This window comes from Phyllostomus hastatus, unplaced genomic scaffold (assembly GCF_019186645.2).
Source record: "Phyllostomus hastatus isolate PE091 unplaced genomic scaffold, TTU_PhHast_1.1 phas_contig_402, whole genome shotgun sequence".
Classification (NCBI taxonomy): Eukaryota; Metazoa; Chordata; class Mammalia; order Chiroptera; family Phyllostomidae; genus Phyllostomus; species Phyllostomus hastatus.
This window is the reverse complement of record NW_025333873.1, coordinates 1,920,606-1,933,711: the sequence shown is the minus strand read 5'-3', so window position 1 is coordinate 1,933,711 and position 13,106 is coordinate 1,920,606. Positions and strand designations below refer to the sequence as shown.

Genomic DNA, 13,106 nt, shown 5'->3' with positions numbered 1-13,106 from the left:
GCCCAGGCTCCTTCAAGGTCTAGTTCGAACACTTCGCTTCCTGAAGCTTTTCCAGACCCTCCTCTTCCTCCACCTGCACCAGGCTTCTGGTTGCTGTCTCTCCGCGGTGCGCCTCACATCTTACCCTGTAATGAAGCCACTTAGGAACACAGCTTATTTCTCTAATAGATTGAAAGCCCTTCAGTGATAGAGGCTGCGGTTCACGCAAGTGGAATATAAATTAGATGCAATTCTACGTAGCGTTTTGTTCCTGCACAAACTGTCAAAAGGGACGTGCTGGATGGAATCCTAAAATGGAATAATATGCACTCTAAGATCCTAAAGAAAAGGGGAAACTCTGGGGAGTTACTAGGTAGCAATTATGTTTTAGAATAATATTGTTAAAATGTTTTAATACTGAAGAAAGAGAAAGATTCGGAAGATTTTAACATCTCACAAAGGTTCTGCTATATCTTGCCTATGTGTTCTCATGATAATAGCATACATTATCTTCAAATAATTTGTTCTATGGTAACATAGTAAGAAAAGAACATCCATTAATAACAATAATCAAAAGAGCCTGCCTTCACGCCTCTGTTTCTCTAACCGCCGGCACATAGTAGGTGCTCACCGAGCGTTTGTTGGAGGAGCGATGGGAGAAGCTGGTGTCTGCGCAGGAGTGAGATTTGTTCTCTTTGCATGGAGGACCCTCCCCCGTCTGTGTCTGGGGCACGTGGGGCGCTCGGGAATCCAGAGGGAGGGGGCTGGGTCCTGGAGGTTGGTGGGCGGTGGCCCACGGGCAGAAGGCCTTCCTGAAGGCTTTCTGGCCCCTAGACTAGGTGCTATGACAGGTTCCATGTCAACTCCTCTTTTCACCCTCCAGTCACTCACGACACAGGTCTTGTTTAGGGTAGGAGCTTCCTAGATGCGGGTGAATGAATGAATCGCCCCCAGGAGTGGCTGGAGCACTGAGTGATGGATTCATGGGCTGGTGGTTCCAGTGAGGCAGCGCCCAAGAGTTTCCCGGTGCCCTGTGCCACCCTGAGCTCTGTGTGCCAAGATGCTCTCACCCTGTTCCCCTCAGCTTCCCTCCAGCCCATGTCCGGTGTCCTCCCGGAGAAGCCGTCACCACTCTCGAGTGGGCGTGGGGACCTGGGTGGCCTCAAGCTGGATGCTCCCATGAAAGGCTGGCGGGACAGGAATGGCCACCCCAGGGACCTCGGAGCCCTGTCTCAGGGGCCCCGCTCCCTGGCGCCCCTTCCCTCGCTGGAGCCGGAGGCCAGCAGTGTGGCCCGCGACACCACTCAGATCAAGGACAAGCTCAAGAAAAGGAAGCTCTCGGAGGGCTTGGCAGCCTCCACCCTAGGTGAGCCTCGGGCCCTGCTCACCCACCTCCCACCTGCCCCAGGCCAGCCTCTGAATTACTCCCCAGTCTCTGAGCCCCTGCGACTAACTTCTCCCCCATCCCCACCCCACATACAGCCTCTCTGGATCCTGGGGGAGCCCCCAAGGGAGCTCCCCTGAGGAGCGCCATCCCCGGGGCCACCCCTCAGAGGCTGCTGAGGGTGCCCAGGCCAATGCCTCCCATCCAGAGCATCCCGACCACCCCCGAGGCCAGCGGAACCAAAGAGAGGAGCCCGGAGCAGCCTGGGAGCAGCCAGGGGCCCCAGGAGAGGAGACCCAGTGTCCAGGAGGTAAGGAAACTCGGCTACTCTGAGTCTTGCCTCTCTGTCCCTCTGCCTTTCCTCCCATCCTTTATCAGCCCCTGCTCCTGAGCCCCGAGCCTCTCCAGAGGTGTCTCAGGGGTGCGGATGCACTGGGGGGGTTTGGGGCCCCCATCTCATCTTCCTCACAGCAGCCCACACCGTTGTTGCTGGCCTGGGAGCTCCGGGTGGCTGTCCCCAAATTCCTGAGGCTGTGTGACCGTCTGTCCTTCACTTGGTGGCCCCAGGCACCTTCTAGGGTTTAAATGCCCCAGAATCCCTCATGCTTCAAGCCTTCCCGTTTTAGGCAAGGGAGCGTGGCAGAAGGGAGGGAATGCTGGGGGAGGCCCCAGGAGTGTGAGCTCCGGTTTCTGCTCTGCTCCTCACTGGCTGTGTGACCTTGGCCACGTCAGCGCCCTCTCTGGGACCCAGTTTGCGCATCTATAAAAAGAGGCGCGTGGGCCAGATGCTTTTGAAGACCCCTTGCTGCTCTGATGTTCTAGGGGTTTTCTGAAATGAGAGGAACAGGAGAACATTAGTAACAGTAGACGGGGCTGAGTGGGGCTGAGGGGGCCCTTCTGTCTTTTCCCTGGAGAGGTCAGGAGGCAAGCAGCTCTCCGGGGTTCCTGGGGTGACATGGAAACTGGAGGACACTCCCCAGCTCCGCCGCCCAGGGGGCTCCTGATAGAAGTGACCTCCCTGTGTGAGGGGCCCAGGAGGTGGGTGTCCTCGGGGGACTCCTCTGTGGACCAGAGCCTCTCCCACCCCTGTCCCCAGGTGCAGACCTCCCGGCAGTACCTGCACCGCAGTGACCAGGAGATGCCTCAGTCCCAGGGGGGCACCGTGATCCCGCCCATCCTCACGGCAGGGGTGCCCTCGGGGACCTCCTCCTGCATACCTGGCTCCCTCCCCAGCCTCTTGCCTCCAGGCCGGGATGTCCTCGTGGGCCCGAGGGCCCGCCCCACACGGTAAGCAGCTCTCAGTCAAACCCACCTTGACATCCTCTCTCCTTCTATCCCCCTTGAGACCGGCTTGGGGTCCCCATGGCTGACCCTCCATGCCGGGACAGAGGTCTGGGCACCGGGCGTGTGAAGGGCGGCGGGGCTCTGACCCTTCAGGCCCTGGCCTCTCTCTTCCTGGCGTGTGTGGTTGCCGCAGTGCTGGGTAAAACGCAAGTTACTTGAAAGTTCAATTGAATTCATGGTAGCCTTTTGTTATTATTATGTATTCTCTTAACGAACGGATACCAAAAATACAAGCATTATCACGTGTTGGAGGTCGCAGGCAGGGGGTAGTCCACAAAAGTTTGAAAGGTCTTCATACCCCCTAAAAGGTTGGGTACCAGTAGGGGAGAGGATCCTGTGTTGTAATGAACTTGGGTTGATGGGGTGTAAGCGGGACAGGCAGTGCTCTGCGGATGGACAGGCGTAGGCCTGTGGTCTGTCCCGACCGATGTCCCAGCGTGTGGGTATGACGGAGAGAGGGGAGGGCTCACAGCCTCACTGGCCCAGCACAGGCCACGGTCCGTTTCCCGCTGTGACTGACCCCTCTCCCGTGTCACTGTGATGTGCTGACTCCCTCCATCTCCCTCATTCGTTGCTCTCTGCATCTCTCTCGCCGCCTTCCCTCTGTCCCTGGGCCCCCGTCTCATCCCGGCTGGAGTGTGGGAAGCTGTCCGCAGACCTGCTCCCAGATTTGAGCTCCCTGCGTGGCCCTCACCGGGGCCTGCCCCCCCAGCTCTGCTTCCCCGTGTCAGACGCTCCCTCCTCCTTCCCTGCTCGGGCGTCTGCCCCTTCTCCCCTGAGAGGCGTGCTCGGGGCTAGAATGACTCTGGCTCCAGACCAGCGGCTGACACACCGCTCCGAGCTGCTGATGCCTTTGAACTCTCCTCCATCTCCCTCTTCCTCATGTCTGCTCCTCCAGCTTCCGGGCGTCCTCCCGCGTGTCCTCCTTGTGCATCTCTCAAAGGTGGCCATTTCCGAAATTTGTGCCAGGGCCCTGTCTCCAATCTGCCTGTCCCTCCCTGGGACCTTCTCTGTGTGGGTGGCTTCCACGCCCCTGCTGTGCCCTGAGGCCTCCCCAGAGTCAGGCTCCACGCTCTACCCTCCTGCTGGGCATCCCCCCCCCCCACCCCCCCGCCCCAAGTCCTCATGGCTGATGCGGATCCAGCGTTGGGGGGAGGGGAGGGGAAGGGAGGATGGGCCACCATCAGGCCAGCACCACCGAGCACCTCCTGTCTCCCCCAACCTCCTCCCTCCCACGGCCTCCGACCTCCGGACTTCCACCGCGTGCAGGCATGCTCCTTTGTCTTCTTTGGCGCCATCTTTGACTCTAGCCCCTGCTGCCTGCCGTTCCTAACAGATCACCACATCCACCAGGTCTTTCTTGAACCACAAGAAAAAGACGAGAGTTCCCACCTCTCCCTTGACCCTGCCTTTCCTCTCCGTTCTCACTTACTGATCCTCCCCTCCCCCATAGCTCTGAACCTGTCTTCTCACAGCCCTTTGGCCCTGCATTCTAATTTTTTGTGTTCACCCCTCGCCCCACACACCTCGCCCACGCACTTCACCTGTATTGACTTTCTGGGGCCAGCCGCTTAAAGACGAGTCTCGCTGGTCTGCCCTTAGAGGTGCCCCAGCTCACGGCTCCACACTCCTCCTCCTGTGCTGCTCTGCAGGAACCTCCCACCCACCGGACCCCTGGGGACTTGCTGAGCCCTGAACTGCACCTCCCTCTCTCCATCCCTGAAGTTCCAATCTGAGCTTTTCACCCTTGCCCCCGCCATTCAGTTCCTACTGTTCTTCAAGCCCCAGCTCCAGTCCGGCCCTTGCTCTAAGGCCTTCCCTGCCCTCCTGGGGGTGGTAAGGAGGGAGGCGTCTTCTCTGTAGGGTCTCCAAGGTATGGAGCCCCTGGGGGGCCTGACCACAGCCTTGCATGGATTTGCTCAACTTTCATTTGAACCCACACTGTTCTTTAACTTGGAGCACGACAGGGCAGGGGCCGTGTCTCGAAATCCCTGCGGCTCCTGTGCTGCCAGGCTCAGCACCTGATGTGGGTCGTCTCATCATAAAGACCCGCCCACCTGCTGTGGGGATGGGACACGGCCGGCTCTGCACTGGCTCCGTGAGATGCTCTAGCAAACAGGTGGGGAGGAGCCTAGTTACTTCTTTCACCTGTCCACCCATTCATCCGTCTGTCCTTCCATCCATCCTTCCACTGACGCACTTTAAAACGATTAAGCACCTACTATCTGCCAAGTACTGTAGAAACAAAGCCAAACCAGGCCTGGCGGCATCTCTATTCTAGCCACTCATGAGGGAGATATACAACTAAACCATTGCCTGGAAGTGCTAAGTGCTAAGACAGATGTCTGCTTGCCACTCTGGGGAGCCCAGGGGCAGGCGATCTCAATCATGGCTGGGAAGACTTCCTGGAGGAGGTGAGGCCCAAGCTGAGTTGTGAAGGCTGCGGGAGAGTTTTCAAAAAGGAGAAGGGAGAGAGATGTGGCAGAGGAGTGACTGAGGCATTTAGGGAGCTGCAAGCCTCCCCTGACTGCCATGGTCTCCTGGGACAGGGGTCCCTTGGGTCTAGGCAGGCACTGGAGTGGGCTCTCCTCCCGTCTGTCCTCGGGTCACCCCAGCCTGGGTCATTCTATTGAGTGTGTCCTCTGAGGTCAGCACGCAGTATGTCATGTCCCGGCCCTTTTGTTGTGGTTGTTACCCTGTCAAACCCTAGGGGGTCCTGGTGTCCACGCAGTTCCCCATGAGATGAGAAAAGCCACGTTGGATGACATGCACCTGGTCCTCGTGGAGTGGAAGCTCTGGGGGTGGGGAGGCAGGGATTGTCTTTTGATGTATCAATGCTCTCTCCTCCCGGGGTCTAGAACAGTGCTCAGCACAAAGTGCTCAGTGCTGTGCTCAGTGTGGTGCTCAGCACGGGGCTCATTCAACAAATACCTGTTGAATGAGCCCTGGCTGGTGTGGCTCAGTGGACTGAGCCCTGGCCTGTGAATCAAAAAGTTGCTGGTTTGATTCCCAGTCATGGCACATGCCTGGGTTGAGGGCCAGGTCACCAGTAGGGAGCATGCAAGAGGCAACCACTCATTGATATTTCTCTCCTTCTCTTTCTCCCTCCCTTCCCCTCTCTAAAAATAAACAAATAAAATCTTAAAAAAACAACAACAACCAAGTATCTGTTGAATGAGTAAACAGTGCTGCCTGTTGCAAATACTAACAATTAAAACCAGCACAGGAATGTTCATCCACTCCCTCCCGTGGGCAGTTTGGGGCTGAAGGTCAAAGACAAACAGTAGGGATTTTTCATCAGCTGCAAAGGGGGTCAGTGCCTCTTGGGGTACATGGGGGGAACTTAGGGGTTGGGCTCTCACTGGGGGGGGCAGTTTGGAGACTTGAGCTCAGCCTGCTCTGAGCTGGGAGGAGAGTTAACCCTGACCTGACGCAGTTCACAACAGGGGTGGGCTTCCTTTAAGACGGAGCAGTTTCCGCTTACTGATTGGCTTCCCGGGGAACCGAGGGTCCACTCGGCCAGGAAACGGGGCTCAGACCTGTGTCTGGACACCCTACCTGACCTTGAGTTTGAGGAAGGAGCTGCATTACTGTAGCTTTGAACCTCTGGCCAAGAGCCTCTTTACAGGGCCCCCCTCCACAGTGTCCCCCCCTTGGCTGTCACCCCGTCCTTGAGCCACCTACCACCCAGTGCTCCTCACGGCAGCAGCTTCCCCTTGCCTGTGCTCACGGTGCTTTTCTCTCCCCCGTTCTTTTAAGATTGGCTCGGGAGAGTGGGCCTCGGGAGAAGACCCCTAAATCTCTGGGTATGTACTCTCCATGCGCACCCCCACTTGTCATTCAACTCTCGGGTTCCTGTGCTGGGTCTTGGGGTCAGAATTAGGGCCAGGAGAGACCTGGGAGCTGTCGGACCCACAGCCCTCACTTCTCGGATGGGGGCACTGATGTCGGCTGTCGTGCCACCCTGGGGGCCCCGGCCGTGCCCGAGGGTTGACGGGCACCAGCGTGAGGAGCTTCACAAGGACCCAGCTGGGAGGGGAGGCGCTGTCCCTGTTCGGCTGGAGAAGGGACGGCTGAGGCTCAAGGAGCCGGACCTGGCCCTGGTCCCAGAGCGTGGAGGGCCGCCAGCCCGTCACGTTGGCACGTGGGTCCGTGGCTCTGACGCCGCACACTGCGCGGCTGGCCGGCACCGTGTTAGGCTGGAGGAGGAGGGTATTCCTCTCCAGATGGAGACGGAAGTTCAGCCACAGCCCACAAACCCCCAAGTCAGCCAGGCGGTTTCGGTGTCAGGGGAAGAGGGCCAACAGGGCCGGGAGGGAGGCAGGGAGACAGGCTGAGATGAGGGAGGAAGAGGCTCTCCACCCTGGTGACCGAGCTGGGGAGAGGCGGGCAAGGTGGTCTGGAGCTGAGCCCTGGGCAGGTTAGGTGAGGGGACCTTGGCAGGGCACCCTGAGCCTGGCCTCACCAGCGAGAGGGGTGGACTCCTAGTCCAGCTTCCCCGCAGGCCACTCTCGTAATCAGCTCGGCAGGCGGGTCAGCTGGCAGGGTGCAGGCTGTGGCCAAGAGGCCCCAGGGCCAGGATGAGCTGCTGGGCCCGAGAGGCAGGCCTGGCACAGAAGCCCCTGTGGCAGCTGCATCCCCCCCTTCCCGGGCTGGGCTGCGGCGGGTGAGCTCAGCAGTCTGGTGTGACGCATCCTGGCACCCCCAGGGTCCTCCAGAGCCAACCCCGAGAGTGCTGGGGTGGGGGCTTGGGGCAGGAGACCCTGGTCCGTGACCACTCCCTCGTCTGCCCAACCACCTGCTGCTTGAGGAGCCGGGCCCCTGAGGCCAGCCAGTGTGGGCAGGAGGCTCGGACAAGGCTTTCCCGGGTGTCCCCTGCAGGTGTAGGTGAGGAGGGGGTATTCAAAGCAGCAACGTCCTTAAAGGGCTCCCTGATTCTCCAGCGGTCAGCCGGGGGTAATACTGCCCAAGACATGTAACGCCCCTGGCCCAGAGGGGCTCACGTGGTGTTGTCTGGAGCTGAGGGCTGCCCCAGACCTCGTGGCTTGCTGCAGTCCTAGCCCTGGTCAGCCGGCACCAGGGCACCCGTGCCCTCGGCCCCGCCCCTTACTTACGGGCAGATGGAAGGCTGGCCAGCCCCTGCCCTGCTTGGCCGTTGATCCTCCTCCGGGGCCTTGGGTGCTCCTGGCACCAAGCAGAGGGAATCTTCACAGGAGGCACGGGCCGGGCAGAGGGCCAGGGTGACCTGGGGGCTCCTCGGGGCCCCAGACTCAGATGTCCTTTCCAGCCTTAGGCAGCCCCAGAGGGAGTCCCCCATCCCAGCAGACCCCTGGTTTGCAGGTGTACCCAAGGGCGAGGAGCTCCAAATTCTGTGAGTGGGAGAAACTGGTTAGCATTTCTGTCATTAAAAGGAGACTAACGACCCTGCCCTTGCCCTGCTTCCGTGATAAGAAATGTACTTTTAAAATCACTGGATTGGGGAAGTAAGGAGTGACGAAGGAATAGTGCGGATTGATGTCATTTTGAGATGCATCTGTGTCACAAGAGCTTCTGAGGGTCACTGAGGGTCACCCCAGCTTTCCCATCTACAGCACGGGAGGACGGGAGCAGCTTCCTGTCCCTCTGTGCTGGTCACAGTCTCAGACAGGTGCACGCTGGTGTGAGATGACCAGCGGGCTCATCTTATTTCCTCCTGAGGTGCCGACCTCCCAGGTGAGACGGGTTTATATTCTCAGGAAGAATCTTAAACTTCATGGGAACAGGTTGGACGGCCCTGTCTGTGCGTGCCAGGTTCCCTCCCCGCCTTCCCTGTATTAGGGTGAGGTGTGCGGTGGTCACTGAGCCAGTGAGTGAAGGGACAGATGGATGCGTGACCGGAGGAGGGTGCTGGTCTTTGGGCAGCCTGTGCCAGGCCTTCTCTGTCCGGTGAATTTAACGGGGGTCTTTCTCCACCCAGGCAGAGCTGGGCAGCAGAATTGAGAGTGGAGGGCTCAGGCACTAAAATGTCACATCTGTCAAAGGGTCATAGAGCCTCGGGCCTTCCCAACGGGACAGCTGCTGGTCGGGGTGCTGGGTGTCCTCAGTTCCCTTCTTGTTCTTGACTCCTCAGAGCCCAAACCTTTGGCCCCGCCCATCGGAGACAGATCTGCAGCCCCTGAGAAGCCCGCTGTGCCTGCGTCTCCGTCTGCTCCTGCACGGACAGCCTGCTCCTCCGGCCACGCCGAGGAAGCCCACCATCCGCTAAAGGAGGAGGACCAGAAGGAGAGCAGCACCAAGGTACCTGGAAATCCAGAGGAGGGGGAAGTCGGGGTCAGAGCGGACCACTGGCTGCACGCAAGCGTGTTTCTGAAATACACCAGCGTGGGTCCAGCTTGAGGGGCGCAAGACAGAGCCTTGAGGCAGCTGCCCCCAGTACTTAAGGCGAGAACCTGCGGACAGCCTTCGGGAGAGAAGGCTGAGGGAAGGGGAAGAAGAGAGAGGAGGAGGGGGGCCGAGGGGACTAGGTGCAGGGGAGAGCACAGGGTAGGGGGAGCTGGGGCAGCAATGAGGGAGCACGAGAGGGCAGAAGGAGGTCACTCGAGGTTCGCCAGGGGGCAGGATGTGGAGGGGAGCACAGAGGGGCTTAGGTGAACCCAGCAGAGTAATCTGAGCCAACACCCAAGATAGCAACCCAGAGGCAGCTGACTGAGGCCGGTATCGGCCAGAGGCTGTGCTGGACAGGCTGACAAATAGCTTGCACTTCTGAGGTGACCTTGGCCCAGACGATTCTCTTCCCTGGTCTGAGTGAGTTTAGTGAAGCTGGGAGAGTCACTGTGAGGGGGTCCCCTGCTCCCCCTTTGGCACAGAGACGTGGAAGTGCACCACACACACCTCGCCGGCCTGCCGGGCGCATGCGCAGTGTTAGGACTCAGTGCAGTGGTGACGACGGCAAGGTGAGGGCCCACAGTGCTCCTGCCGAACCCTAGTCACTCATTCCCATGGTCACACCGGAGACCTCGGCGCTGCGAATGACTTCACCTCCCGCCGCCGGCAGCTCAAGTTCAAGCACCCGTTGGCTCACCACCGTCTCCTGCTGTTCTAGCTCCCTCTGTCTGATATCCCGCCTCCAGCCTTGTGCCCCTTCTCTTGCAAAGACAATATTCTCCTACAATTTGGATCCTTCCTTGATAGGATCTTAGCTCTCTGTTGTTTCTTTCATCGTAACACAGCAGAACAAAACCAGAACCCGTTCTCTCCTGAGCCCACCGCAGCCAGGCCTGAGCCCCCACCGCCACCCTGAAGCAACTCCCCCTGTCAAGGCCACTGATGACCGCTGCCGACCCAGGGGTGGAATATCACAGTCCTCTTCTAGCTCCGCCCTTCAGCAGCCTTTTTGGCGCATTCTGGGGATGAGGGAATTTGAATTTCCCACCTAGGGATGGAGGCTTCTTCCTCCCTGGTTCTCTGCCTACATCGAAGGCAGCCCCTTCCTGGCCAGTCCTCATCTCGTTCCCGGCCTGTGCACGCCACGGGCCTCCAGAGCTCAGGCTGCAGGCCTCTTATGCGTTTATGCTGACCCCTGTGGCCTGACCCACTGGGCGGCATCAAGTACCGTCTATCTGCTGAGGACTTCTGAATGTCCCTTCCAGCCAGGACCTCCCTGGACATCAAGTAGCAGTTCAATTACATATATAGCCCTAGGTTATCATATATAATTATATGTGTAAATTATAGATATATTATATATGTATATGCGTGTGTATATGTGTGTGTGTGTGTGTGTGTGTGTATGGATGGAGTACTCACCATCCTGGTTAGGTATCTAATTATCTTTGAAACTTACCTTTTCCAAAACTCAACTGTTGAAACATTACCCCCCCTAAAACCTCTCTTTCTTAGTGTCCCCTCTCAGTGAGTGGCAATAACAGGCAAGCCCAGCCGTCCGGATGCTCTGGCCAAAAGTCTCGGCCCATCCTTGCCTCCCCGGCCCTCCCATCACACCCCTCACATGTCAGCAAGGGCAGTGGGCTCTGCTCTGCAACGGTCCAGCCCCGGCCAGTCTGCCAGCCCCGTTCCCACTACCCCCGCACAAGCCCATCACCCCATTGCACGGGGACTGTTGGTTCTATTTTTGCGGCTTCTCCTGAGTCTTCAGTTATTTCACAATCGGTTATAAAAAACAACACTTGGAACCTCTCTGCCAGTGCAAGTCAGATCACGTCACTCCTCTGCGCAGAACCCCCAGTGGCTCGCTGTGTCCTTCAGAGGAAAAGCCCCAGCGCTCAGCCTGGGCCACCGAGCCCAGGGCGCGCTCCCTCCTGCCCCACTCCACCACCACCAGCCCTCGGCCCGCCGTCCTCTGCCTCCGGTGCTCCAGCCAGTGTCCCCTCACTGCTCCCTGCACGCCCGGTGCACTGCAGCCTCAGGGTGTCCGCATTGGCTGTTCCCTCTGCAAAGAGCACTTCTCGAATTCTGCATGCCCTGCTGCCTCGCTTCAGTTCCCTCTCCCCCTGCACGTCACCTCCTCAGCCAGTCCCCCGGGGCCCTCCCACCTGAAACAGAAGCCCGTCACCCTCTGGGCCTTACTTCCCGCCAGCGAGCATTGCCTGTCCTTATAGACCCGTCTGTCTGTTCTTTGTCCCTTGGGCTCCGCCCTCCATGGCAGCTCATTGGGAGCAAGGACTTTGTCATTTTCTTTTCAGAACAGTGACCGGCACACGATTCAATGGATGGAGGTATGGAACGCACAGCTGGGTCCCCAGGGCTAATGGAGTTTGCCTTGACCTTGTGCCAGATCCAGGTCACCATCTCCAAGTCCGCCCAGGAGAAGATGCGGTCAAAGCAGATGAGGGGGCTGGCCGTGCTCCAGAGGGCGAGGGAGCCAGAGAGGGAGCGGGAGCTCACGACGCAGAGCCTGGGCACCCGCAGGACCTCGGCGAAGGAAGGTACTGGGAACCTGGGGCGGGATTCCCTAGGGCCGGGAGACTTCTTGGCCAACGCCTGGGCCGAAAGAGCGGCGGCCGCAGCTCCCCACCAGGTGCGGGCAGGGAGCCGCACCTGCTCCCTTGAAGTCTGCTCTCGGCCCGGTTCCAAAGACGGGCACGGGGCCGTGGGTCGGACAGAACAGGCTCCATCCTAGGGCTTTCTCTGCCTCCACAGGCCTGCTTCCCCTCCGGAGCAGGGGGGCCCTGTCTGTACCCACGGGGACAAGCAGCCCACGCAGAAACAACATCGGCATCATCCCGAGGACGCGCGCCAGCCGGGCCTCCCTGCCCAGCATCCCCGTCAGCAGGCAGGAGCCCAGCTTCGCCCGCCACGCCTCAGGTGGGGCCCAGACCGGCCGGCGGGGGGTGGGGTGCACGTGTCCCTCTTGCTGGGCTGTCTTCGGATGTGGTGGGCAGGGCACGGGTGAACGTGGCTGCTCTGCTCTGCCCGGGTTAGAGTGAGGGTGGTGGTCCCCCTCACCAGAGACAGGAACAGAGTCTGGGAGTCAAAGCATCTGTGGGCCAGGCTGGGGACCCAGGGTATCCCCCGCTGGACTTATTTGGCGGGTGGACAGGTATACCTGGCCTATGCACCATGTCCTGGAGGACTCACCAGAGCACAAGTCCCAGGACCGAGATGCTAGGAAACAGCACCCACAAAAGTAGCTGGAAACACCAGGAGGAGGAAGGGAGAGGGTTCTGGGAAGACCATGGGTTCCTGCCTGTGGCCTCATGAGACGTCAGGGCCAGACGGTGCTGGGCACTGACTGGACCTGAGGACCCAAAGATCCTGTGAGATGATCGGGAAGGGGCCGAGGGAGGCACGTCCCCCTTCTGCCAGAGGAATGTCCTTTTTGCCTCGTTTTTTCGGCCCTGGGCCTCCATGTGAGATTTCACTTAAAGAGACCCTGCTGCGAAGGCACAATGAAAACCGCCAGTCTGGCTGAGAGTTCCTTTGCGTGTGGGGTGTGGTGGGGCACCGACGGGGGAGCAGGCACCGTTCCTGGGGCAGAGATGCACCGCCCGCCTCCCCTCCCGTTCACACCGCCCCCGGGCTGGTCGGGTCTGCTTCGGCCTGCCCGCGAGACCGGCAAACCCTGCATCCTTTCCAAACAGAGACCTCCCTTCAGACTCGAGACATCAGAGGCTGGCTGCAATTTTATAGGGGCGTTTATGACACTCTTCTACTTTTTCTGTGACTATTTACCGTATTTTATGACAAACAATGTCAGTTTACCAATGACGGTAGTAACATAAATTTCCCTTTAAAATGAATGGGTGTGGGACTTGGAAAGTGGTTTAAGTTGAAGAAAAATGCCATACAGGGATTTTGGTGCGGTCAGTCCTGCAAGTGGGGCCGCGTCTCGGCTGCAGGCGCATCGCTGCTTTCCTGTCACCTGCTTCCTGGGGCCACGTGCCTCGGATTACCTCCCTGC

At 59.1% G+C, this 13,106-nt stretch overlaps 1 protein-coding gene across 1 annotated transcript in view; it reads left to right on the top strand.

The window, feature by feature from the left end:
• The window catches only part of TOGARAM2 (TOG array regulator of axonemal microtubules 2), a 45,965-nt gene that overhangs the window by 11,641 nt on the left and 21,218 nt on the right, over nucleotides 1-13,106 (top strand). Inside the window, exons 4-10 of the mRNA XM_045844306.1 lie at nucleotides 1,064-1,345; nucleotides 1,462-1,673; nucleotides 2,460-2,650; nucleotides 6,467-6,513; nucleotides 8,817-8,983; nucleotides 11,481-11,631; nucleotides 11,846-12,010. Of these exons, the coding sequence (XP_045700262.1) occupies nucleotides 1,064-1,345; nucleotides 1,462-1,673; nucleotides 2,460-2,650; nucleotides 6,467-6,513; nucleotides 8,817-8,983; nucleotides 11,481-11,631; nucleotides 11,846-12,010 (1,215 nt within the window). The remainder of the gene's footprint in view (nucleotides 1-1,063; nucleotides 1,346-1,461; nucleotides 1,674-2,459; nucleotides 2,651-6,466; nucleotides 6,514-8,816; nucleotides 8,984-11,480; nucleotides 11,632-11,845; nucleotides 12,011-13,106) is intronic.